At 41.3% G+C, this 12,144-nt stretch overlaps 1 protein-coding gene across 1 annotated transcript; it reads right to left on the bottom strand.

Annotated features, from left to right (window-relative positions):
* Positions 1-2,447: 2,447 nt before the first annotated feature.
* Positions 2,448-10,200, bottom strand: RASL11A (RAS like family 11 member A). The gene is made up of 4 exons (XM_089685832.1): positions 9,855-10,200; positions 5,324-5,380; positions 4,022-4,101; positions 2,448-3,058 (listed from the first exon to the last, which is right to left on the bottom strand). Exons 1-4 carry the CDS (start codon positions 9,973-9,975, stop codon positions 2,591-2,593), a joined length of 726 nt encoding a protein of 241 aa, XP_089541958.1. The 5' UTR covers positions 9,976-10,200; the 3' UTR covers positions 2,448-2,590.
* Between the last annotated feature and the right edge of the window lie 1,944 nt (positions 10,201-12,144).

Below are 12,144 nucleotides of genomic sequence, written 5' to 3'. Positions count from 1 at the left end.
TTATGAAAATGTGAGAGGAAAAAACAAGCAGTCCTTTTCCTTTTCAGTTTACAGCAGTCTGGCCATATGTGTGGCTTAAAGTGTTTGCATATGGCATGTATGGCCAGTTACTAGGGAACTGTCATTCTCTAAATACTGCAATTCCCATTTCCTAAACCACTATAATCAATCATTTAAAGCCCAGTATGTTCCTGGCTCCTGATATGAACACAAGTACATATACAATATGTACCAGCATTGATTGAAAGCCATCATTTTCTTAGATTCCTAGGATGCACCCTGAATCTCACAACCTACACTGTACTTCTATAATTAAAGTCAAAATTGTCACTAAAGAAATACGAAGGCTTCAGTTACTCCTTTGAAGAATATTAAATGCATGCCTCTAAACTTTCTGAGCAACAGCCTCAGAACAAGTATGCATTTTAGGAAATTCAGAAACACTTGTACTAAATTAGTAATAAAGCAAAAGGATCAACAGAAAAGCCAGGCAACTAACTTTTGCAGACTCTGAAACCACCATCATCATCATCAGTTTTGTCATTCTCAAAAGGAATGGTTTAGCTTAAGGGCCATGCCCTGCATAAAAGAAACGTTTTTCTTTTCAAAATTTTGAAAAACACTGAGGGTCCCCAAATTGTCAGATCAGTTTCATTTCTCTGAGCTTTACTGAATAAAATATACTGAATCTCATTTACCAAAAACTACAGATCCTCATTGTACCAATAAAATGGCCAGATGTCACTTGGTACCCCACCTTTGGTGATGTTCTCTGTTACAGACCAAACTCAAAAGGTCCCGATGACTGAGCTTCACGCATGCTAGAAAATACCTACACCCTTGGTCCAGGTGAGGGGTGTGGGTTTCATCAGTGTGTTGTCTATGCAAAAACTAAGAAATATTGAAAATACATTTTGTTGCGCACAAGAACATAGAAGACTTAGGTTTACTTTTTCTAATAAGCAATAGAAATAGAACAGCTAGAATTCCACTAATAATAATAACACCTTTGTCCTGGTTTTGATTAATGGACTCCAGTTACAGTTTTAAAGTGAACCTGCCCTTACAATATGAAAGAATGTGCCTGCAGGAAATGATATTCGAACTCCTTCCCACCCAGCCCCAGCATCCCTTTAAGGCTCCATGTACACGGGACACTTCTGAACGATGGAAACTGACTGCTGGAAAACGTAGGTTAAAAAAATGTCTGTTTAGCTGCATTTACATACCCCATTTATCAGCATTTGCATTTAGAAGCGTTTTTTAAAGATAACCTCAGGAGACCTTCCAAAAAGCTCACAATGCACTGAAAAACAGTAAAAAAATTAACTATTTTTGGACATTTTGAGAGCAATAGAGAGGGCAGAAGCAGAGAGAGCAATATTTGTTGAGCTTAGCTGTCTGTTTGTCTGGTGTTTGGATGTGTTCAGCTCATTTCTGTGCAGAAATTATTGCAGCGGTGTCTAACATATTTTCTTTCATGCGAAACCTCAAAGTATGGTGTACCAGGTCCATTTGAGTACCGGGAAAATGCTTTGCATGCATTTTTCATTATGAAAAAAGGCTCTGGATAGCATCTGGAAATGGAAGAGTTAAAAGAAATTTTAAACGCAAAATGCTTTTAAACGCGGTTAGTCACGTTTACAAGCGTTTGGAGTTTGAAACACTGATAAAATCTACTCCTGAATGCAAGTTTTCTGCGATCAAAAAAACGTCTGTAAACTCAACTGCCTGTAAACCATGATGTGTACATGGACACATAGGAAAACATTAGGGAGAGTTCAGGGGCTGCTGAAAAAAAACGCTGAACAGCTCCTAAATGTGAGTTTATCAGCTGCAGTGTACATGAGCTCTAACTGGATCTTTGTTCCTGGGTGGGGGTGCGGGACAGACAGTCACGTGACCAATCCATCATAGTGGTCACATGATCAGGGGCCCATCCTGCCACTCCCGATCATTGCTAGAGATAGTTGCTAGGTTGGGAGTGAGCTCTCATCAAAAGAAACTTTGGCTGTTCATGGACATGTAAGCATTGTGAGGGCCCACCCTCTTTGAGGCCACACCCTCTTTAAGGCCACACATATACACTGCACATAGTTTACAGGTGATAAATGACAGAACATTTTACAAAGCTGCACAGTTCTTTTTATACCTACTGGGGCAACGTGACTGTATAGGCTATTTTCTGGAAAGGCCTTCAATTTTCAGACTGCTCAGGTTAGAAGGAATAGAGTGTGTGTACGTGTGTGTGTACGTGTGTGTGTGTGTATTGTGTATTTTTTTATCCACATACACTAACTATGAAGGTCCTTGTCTTGATTAACAAAAATTTCACACCTCCAGATTCCTGAAATTCAATGGTATGTTTTAAAGTATTTGCATACACATTCCCTTTACTCTAAATTGTCGAAACCCAGGCCAATTAAATAAGTCCAGGACACAGGAAATCAAAGGATAATACTTAAATAAATATATATTTGGTTTGGGCAGTATGAATGCCAACATACACATTGAAATGTTCATATAAAAATAAATTATTCTGAAATAAAAAAAATAAACAAACAGAGTCTTTTTCCTGTAGGAATGCAAACTAAGCCATGGCAGAGGAAGCTTTTACTTTTGGCGATAATGCCTGTTTAAACCGTCTCTTTAAATCCTGCATATTGGGTGACCTTGGTCGTGGCATTATAGAGCCTCTCCTCTTCTCTACAGTGCTGGTGGATTGGTGTTTGCTGATTTCTTTACACAGGTGATGGAACACGTCACAAACGTCCTGACAGTTTTCACTAGTGGAGATCTCCACAAAGGAGCAGCCCAGTTCATTGGCCAGCTGGATTCCGGAATCTGAAGGCACCTGTCTGACATGGAGGAGGTCCCCTTTATTGGCCACTATAATAATGGGTATTTTAGAGTCCGAGTGCACCTTCCGAATGTGCTGGTGAAGGTGACGGATGTACTCATAGCTCCTTAAGTCTGTGATTGAGTACACTAGCAGGAAACCTTCTGATGACTGAACGAACCGCAGCATGTCTGCAACCTGCGGTACATCATCTTCCACCTGTGCAAAAAATTTAAAATATACATTTATACATATCCCAAGATTTGACAGATTTTCATAGACTGATCAGCTAGGTACGTATGTGATCTGTTAACCAACATTTTGCTATGTAGCAATGAAGAAAGAGGAGTACATATAGTAATGGAGTAATAGTGAGGTAGGATTAAAGCCACACATTTTTTTCAGATTGGATTGAATAGGGAATGGATAAAACCACTTTTTGCCATCCAAAGTCCATTAGTGTGGATTACCCTCACTTCAAGTCATATACACACACAATAGGAAGTGAGAGGCAATCTTTGCAACTGACGTTTGCCATGCATGTATAGATTTAAAAAAAATGGAACAGGTTCCTCCATCAATACTCTACAGTGAAGAGAGAAGAATTGTGTGCTGTGGCCATTTTATTTTGACAGTCAGCCCTGCCAGCTGTCCAAATATCTGAGCAGCAGCTGTATCTGATTAGATGTACTTGCTGGTCAGCCAAATATTTTCCGCCTGGCTTCTTCAAGTTTTGAATCAAAGGAGTTCAGGGTAGGATCAGGGCCACCCAAAAAGGGAATTTTTATCCAGTTCAAAATGCTTTTTTTTACATTCGGGCAGCAAAGATAGAATGTACACATATATTTTTTTTTTTGGGGGGGGGGCATTTTCTGATTCCATTTTAATAAAATATAATAGTGCATAAAAATAGATTTAAATGATTGTATAGCACAATAAAATCTCAACACTTTATGATATAGTAATTTGCAAGTGTCTGTCATACTGTTCAAGCTCTGAGTCACAGGAATCAATGACTCATTTACGTGGTCTCTATAATTTATCATTTTAAAGCAGAATTCAGAGGGGCTGGAAACAGAAGTATGACACATTTTCAAAAATCAGTATACACGCTAGAAATGAGTCAGACACCCAGCAGACAACAATAATCTGTACATGTGATATATACAGTAAGAGTCTCACCTTAACATAGCCTGGTGTGTCCTGGATCTGTAAAGCCATATGCTCTCCTTCTACAGCCACCAGCCTGGAGTACAAGTTTCCTGTTTGACAAAACAGAAATAGGCCATATTCAATAAAATGTCAAAAGGGACTTGGTGATCATTTACAATTTAAATTATATCTAAACCCAAGAACAAAAATGCATATATTACAGCTCACAAGTCCTTGGATGTGGTGGCTGTATTAGTTTTCTTTTTTTAGTCCAAGTACATTTTCTGCAAGTCATGAAAAATACTTTTGATCCTGATAAAAATCGAATGTTTTTATGGCCCCTTTCACATGGGGCGGACCCATCAGCGGAACTGCTTGCTCAGCAGGGAATCTGTCTGCTGATCCCCGCTTAGCAAGTGGATGACAGGTCTGTGTCCGCTCCGCTTATGCAGAGCAGACACGGACACAGCCCACTGTCTTCTATGGCCGGTCGGACGGAAAACAGACTGCTTGTCCATTTCCATCCGATCTGACGTACAGAAAGTCTCTTTTTGGTGGATCGGATGTCAGTGGGTGTAAAAGGACACATGTCTGTTTACACCCATCACTCCATAGAGGAGATTAGAGGTTTCAATCGGGTCCACCTGAAAAACAGGCAGGTAGACCCGATTGGAACGTATGTGTGAAAGGGGCCTAAAACTTCCTCTGCACTGAGCTGAAGTCTCAAACAATGTAATAAGTTTTCCCCTTCTCTTCTGAGGACTACAAAACCTCTCCTCCCTATTTAATGGAGACAAGGAGAGGAGGACATGTTTGCAGTCCAAATAAGGAGACAACACTGTTTCACTATAGATAGAGTACAACAGCCATTCTCCACTAAGGTTCTTTGAGCGGTGGCTGACTGAACTCCCATTTGATGATGCCTGCATAGTTACAGTGCCAACACCACTTGACAGAGCTGGCTGCATGACACCAATGATCTTTTTAGCTGTCTGTAAGGGGTGTATTCCACCCATTGATCACCAATGTAAGGGGCATTTTCCCACTGATCTGGTTTTAGAAAGGGTTCTCCATAACCAGAACATTATTTCTAAGGTTCTTCTGGGACAAAAAAGTTGGGAAAGACCAAAGTATGGTGAGCTGATGTTGTCACCGTAGGACAGAAAGTGTGTTACTGGCAGGATCACCAAGTGGAAATAAAGGGAAAAAAGCCAAGAAAATGAGAACTAATGAGGCCATTACATCTAAGGACTAGTAAGAAACCATAAATTATATTTTTGCTTTTTGGGTTTAGATGCACTTTAATCAGGCAAAAAAAAGAAAAACCCTCACCAGTATTGCTTTCATAGTCTCCGATGAATCTTTTGGTAAGGAATCGCACAATCATTGCTGAAAGAAAAAGAAAGAGAGAAAAAAAACACTTTAGCAATATGATACAATATAGCATAAAGAAACAAATCAACATCACCTAAAAATACATGAGGAATTCTGAAACTGCATGAAAGGGAAATGGAGTTGTTGGAAATGAACAGGTTCCTAGGTGTCTGTACTCTGCCTCTTCCATGTTTGTAGAAAGTTCTGGATATAAAGTTCTAAAATAAAAGACACAATGTGCCACAGTGTCTAATCATTACTGGATACAGTATATCCTTTACATAAAAGCCAGTGGTGTACAAGGCCAGCCAGCTGTCAGTTGCAGAATTCAGTCGTGTGGACCACGTAGACTATAATGTGGAGTATAACACCGGACTAACTGTTGTCCGCAGAAAAGAATGTGCATCCTTTGGGACAAAGAAAGCCTGTCATAAGAAAAATCTGGAGGCTGCCATTGCTCGCCACCCTGAAAATGCTCACTGGTTGGCTGTCATGTTGAACCTTTTGTTTTAATGCTTTGAGCTACGAATTTGCAACAAGTATATAGATAAGGAGATTCAAATGTCCCAATTAAGAAAAAAAAGTGAATTCATTTACTTGTCACAAATTAGTGGCTCAAGGTACTTTGTTTTAAAAAAAAAAAAAAAGGAGCTAAAGGAGAGGATGGAACAGCAGCCAGGAAATTTGCATTTTGAAAAGCCAAAGTCAGTAATGATAGCCTCCATGACAGATTTAATTTAAGAATCTTTTTGGGGCTTTAAAATAAATTGTGGAAGTCTAGATTAGATATAGTATATTAGGTATACATGAAGTACATCATCTTATCAATTCCAGAACATTAGAACACTGGCAATGCAACCCCCACAAATGACATAGAAGCAGTCAGAATTCAGTATTGGTCTGCCTCTGACCTTCAGGAAAACACACATATGGAATTATACAATAAGACCGCTTATTCCAGAAATCTGTAAAAAATGATTTAACTGTTCTGATTCCAAAGAACAGAAATCTGATTTTTTGAATTTGGGTTACCCACTTTATGAAGTATTTCCAGTCTCTGCATTGTCTTACTGTAAGATCCAAACAGAGGCATATCTACTAATATAGCAGATAAAGCAAATCTGTGGTCATCAGCCTAATGTGGTCACATTGGTGAAAGGTTTGTTCCAATAGGCTGCAGGGTATTTCTAAAATGAGCACATGGCTAATTCACAACACTGGAAATGACAGCAATCATCCCGACTGTTCACTGCACCAAAGTTAACATCGGTATCTGCAGTCCTACAGCGTGCTGCATCCTGGCATGACATGTATGGTCTGCATGGGGAGTCATGCAAAACCCCAACGATTCATAATAGGACACCAAATATCCCACAAACATTTAACATCTTCATCCACGTGCCATGATGTCATCCAATTTCAAAAAAATAAAATCCAGAATGGATCCAATTAATCAACGCTATATGCATACATAGTACAATAGTGAGCACTGTGTACAGATGTGATACACCAGGACAGAGCATGGTCTACAGAATACTCTTTACAGATGTGATACTGCTGGACTGAGTATTTATTGTCTACAGAGTACTCTTTACAGATGTGATACAGCTGGACTGAGTATTGTCTACAGAGTACTCTTTACAGATGTGATACACCTGGACAAAGCATTGTCTACAGAGTACTCTTTACAGATGTGATACAGCTGGACTGAGTATTATCTACAGAATACTCTTTACAGATGTGATACTGCTGGACTGAGTATTGTCTACAGAGTACTCTTTACAGATGTGATACAGCTGGACTGAGTATTGTCTACAGAGTACTCTTTACAGATGTGATACAGCTGGACTGAGTATTGTCTACAGAGTACTCTTTACAGATGTGATACAGCTGGACAGAACATTGTCTACAGAGTACTCTTTACAGATGTGATACACCTGGACAAAGCATTGTCTACAGAGTACTCTTTACAGATGTGATACAGCTGGACAGAACATTGTCTACAGAGTACACTTTACAGATGTGATACACCTGGACAAAGCGTTGCCTACAGAGTACACTTTACAGATGTGATACAGCTGGACTGAGTATTGCCTACAGAGTACACTTTACAGATGTGATACAGCTGGACTGAGTATTGCCTACAGAGTACACTTTACAGATGTGATACACCTGGACAAAGCATTGTCTACAGAGTACTCTTTACAGATGTGATACTGCTGGACTGAGTATTGTCTACAGAGTACTCTTTACAGATGTGATACAGCTGGACTGAGTATTGTCTACAGAGTACTCTTTACAGATGTGATACAGCTGGACTGAGTATTGTCTACAGAGTACTCTTTACAGATGTGATACAGCTGGACAGAACATTGTCTACAGAGTACTCTTTACAGATGTGATACACCTGGACAAAGCATTGTCTACAGAGTACTCTTTACAGATGTGATACAGCTGGACAGAACATTGTCTACAGAGTACACTTTACAGATGTGATACACCTGGACAAAGCGTTGCCTACAGAGTACACTTTACAGATGTGATACAGCTGGACTGAGTATTGCCTACAGAGTACAACTTTACAGATGTGATACAGCTGGACTGAGTATTGCCTACAGAGTACACTTTACAGATGTGATACACCTGGACAAAGCATTGTCTACAGAGTACTCTTTACAGATGTGATACTGCTGGACTGAGTATTGTCTACAGAGTACTCTTTACAGATGTGATACACCTGGACAAAGCATTGTCTACAGAGTACACTTTACAGATGTGATACTGCTGGACTGAGTATTGTCTACAGAGTACTCTTTACAGATGTGATACTGCTGGACTGAGTATTGTCTACAGAGTACTCTTTACAGATGTGATACAGCTGGACTGAGTATTGCCTACAGAGTACTCTTTACAGATGTGATACAGCTGGACTGAGTATTGTCTACAGAGTACTCTTTACAGATGTGATACAGCTGGACTGAGAATTGTCTACAGAGTACTCTTTACAGATGTGATACAGCTGGACTGAGTGTTGTTTGCAGACTAGTGAGTATTGTCTACTGAGTACTCTGTACAGATATGATACACCTGGACTGAGTATTATCTGCTAAGTACTGAGTATCATCTGCTGGGTACTCTGTACAGATGTGATACACATTGATTGAGCATTATTTGCAGAGTAGTGAGTATTGTCTGCAGATTACTCTTTACAGATGTGATACACCTGGACTAAGTACTATGGTAATTGCTGAGTAGAGTATAAATTTGGCACATAGTTCAGTTCTGCAGAAATCAATCATCTACTAAGGACTAGCAATTAATATTTATCAGTATTAATTGCTGGGCACTGATTAATTGTCTGCAGAGTTCTAAGTACAGAAGTGATACATCTGGACTGAGTATTTTCTACAGAGTAGTGAGTATTGTCTGTAGAGTACTGTGTGCAGATGTGACAAGCCTGGACTGAGTATTGTCTGCAAAGTACTAAGTACAGAAGTGATACACCTTGACTGAGTATTTTCAACAGAGTAATATTGTCTGCAGAGTACTGTGTGCAGATGTGAGACACCTGGACTGAGTATTGTCTGCAGAGTACTGTGTGCAGATGTGACACGCCTGGACTAAGTATTGTCTGCAGAGTACTGTGTGCAGATGTGACACACCTGGACTGAGTATTGTCTGCTGAGTACTGTGTGCAGATGTGACACACCTGGACTGAGTAATGATTGCAGAGTACTGTGTGCAGATGTGACACACCTGGACTGAGTAATGATTGCAGAGTACTGTGTGCAGATGTGACACGCCTGGACTGAGTAATGATTGCAGAGTACTGAGTGCAGATGTGACACGCCTGGACTGAGTAATGATTGCAGAGTACTGTGTGCAGATGTGACACGCCTGGACTGAGTAATGATTGCAGAGTACTGTGTGCAGATGTGACACGCCTGGACTGAGTAATGATTGCAGAGTACTGTGTGCAGATGTGAAACGCCTGGACTGAGTATTGTCTGCAGAGTACTGTGTGCAGATGTGACACGCCTGGACTGAGTAATGATTACAGAGTACTGTGTGCAGATATGACACGCCTGGACTGAGTATTGTCTGCAGAGTACTGTGTGCAGATGTGACACGCCTGGACTGAGTAATGATTGCAGAGTACTGTGTGCAGATGTGACACTCCTGGACTGAGTAATGATTGCAGAGTACTGTGTGCAGATGTGAAACACCTGGACTGAGTATTGTTTGCAGAGTACTGGGCATACCATTGGCACACAGTGCAGCTGTGCAGGAATCAATGACCTAGGAAGGGGCAGCAATGATCAGGTATGACTGGCCATGGGCTCCTCCTGCCAGGTATGACCAGTGATGACAATGTGGAGGGTCGCCCAGTGACACCGATGTGACAGATCCCAGCATGTGTTCTGCTATAACCATTCGTCGGTGTAATCATGGATGGATGGAGGTGCTGGGTGCTCCTCCTGGTACTCACCGGTCTTGCCCACACCCCCGGCCCCCATGACAGCCATCTTGATGTCCCGGACGGTGAAGTAGTCCGCGCTCTCCGGGATGGGCGCTAGCAGGAAATTCCCGGACATGGTCGGTAGCCGCATTGGAGGAAAGATCCCGGAGGAGTCAGGCGGGGAGATGCATCCGCGGTGCGGGGAATCCGGAGGACGGGGATGAGCTGAGTCCAGCCGCGGTCAGTGTATGGCAATGGGGATCCCCGGTGGGCACAGTCCACGATCTCCCCCAGCCTGTATCAGGCGCTGTGTGTGGCTCCAGCCGCCTCTCCTCTCCTCTTATATCTCCGATCACACATTCTCATCTCCAGGAAAGGCGATGAAGGCGGCTCCGGAGGACGGGCTCCTATGACGTATAATCACGTCACCCCCGCCGATCGTCATCACATACACACCGCAGCCGGGGGACCTGCCAGTGACTATGGAACCCTCCGACCCCCAGACACCGGCCGTCCTTCATACAGAGGAAGTGACAGGAGGAGATCTACATTCCTCTACATGGAGCGGGGATGACCACTGATGACAGCCCACCATGTCTTATCACCGCCTGACGGCACCCAAGTCACATTATATAATAAAATACATAATAATACTCTAAACATTATTTAAAAAAAAACAAAAAGTTAACAAATCAATAACAAAATAATAAATGGAAGTGTGTACAGATCTCCCTGAGCTGTCATTATGTCACATATCCCTGGACACAGACACTGATCCCTATGAACTCATAAAATATACATTGTTTCCAAAAAATATATGAGCAGTCCGAATCTAATAATTCACACAGTCATGAATGTTAAAGGTATATTCCACCTTTTGTAATAATAATAATAATAATAAGAAGAAGAAATTTGTCCATATTGCAAAAAGAGAATGTGCATTTATTCATTTTTGCAGTTGGTTCCTGGATCAAAGGTGCCATGCACAGCCTCCTGCAGACTATTCCTCCAGTCCCGGGTCCCCATCAATGGGCTACAGTCATGGCCCAAAATATTGGCACCCCTCTATTACTGTCAGATAATGCACCACTTCACCCAGAAAAGTGTTGCAATTACAAATGTTTAGGCATTCTCATATTTATTTCTTTTATTTGTATTGGTATGACACAAAAAAGTGCAGAAACAAAAAGCCAAATCTGACACATTCAATGCAAAACTCCAAAAATGGACTGGACAAAATTACTGGCACCTTCTCAAAATTGTGAGAAGTAATCACATTCCAAGTGTGTGATGCTCCTGTAATTTGTAATTAAACTCGCCTGTATCAATGGACAGGTGCTGATAATATAGAAATCACTCCGCCAACCAGTTACAATGGTGAAAAATTGAGTCAACCTTTTCTGTTGTGTGTCTCTGTGTGCCACATGGATCACGGAGAAGAGAAAGGGCAGCAAAGAATTGTCTGAGGATTTTAGAACAAAAATTGTGGAAAAGCATGGACAATCTCAAGGTTACAAATCTATCCCCAGAGATCTTAATGTTCCTGTGTCCACTGTGCGCAACATTGTCAAGAAGGTTATAGCTCATGGTACTGTAGCTAATCTCCCTGGATGTGGACGAAAGAGAAAAATTGATCAAAGATTGCAACGAAGGATTGTTTGGTGGATAAAGAACCTCAATCAACTTCCAGACAAATTCAAGCTGACCTTCAGGAACAGGGTACAACTGTGTCAGCTCACACTATACATCCTCATCTGAATAAAAAAGGACGCTATGGTAGGAAACCCAGGAGGACCCCACTGCTGACACAGAAACATAAAAAAGCCAGATTGGAGTTTGCCAAAACATACCCGAGGAAGCCAATATCCTTTCGGGAGAATGTGCTGTGCTATGGACAGAAGAAACAAAATTTTAGCTTTTTGGTAAAGCACATTATTCTACTGTTTTCAGAAAAATACATTTGGCCTTTAAATAAAAGAATACAGTCCCTACAGTCAAACATGGTGGAGGTTCACTGATGTTCTGCTGCTTCAGGCACTGGATGTCTTGATCGTGTGCATGGCATTATGAAACCTGCAGACTACCAGAGAATTATAGGGTGCAATGTAGGGCCCAGTGTCAGAAAGTTGGGTCTCCAGCTGAGGTCATGAGTCTTACAGTAGGAAAATGACCCAAAGTACACGTCAAAAAGCACCCAGAAATGGTTTCAGACAAAGTACTGGAGAGAACTGAACTGGCCAACAATGAGTCCAGATCTCAATCTCATGGAGCACCTGTGGAGATATCTCAAAACAGCAGCTGGGAAAAGGAACCCTTCCAA

Source organism: Staurois parvus, unplaced genomic scaffold (genome assembly GCF_062004578.1).
Source record: "Staurois parvus isolate SC_StPar_1 unplaced genomic scaffold, SC_StPar_1.0 ptg000387l, whole genome shotgun sequence".
In the NCBI taxonomy this organism is placed as follows: domain Eukaryota; kingdom Metazoa; phylum Chordata; class Amphibia; order Anura; family Ranidae; genus Staurois; species Staurois parvus.
The sequence above is the reverse complement of the archived record's forward strand: the minus strand, read 5'-3'. Positions and strand labels throughout refer to the sequence as shown.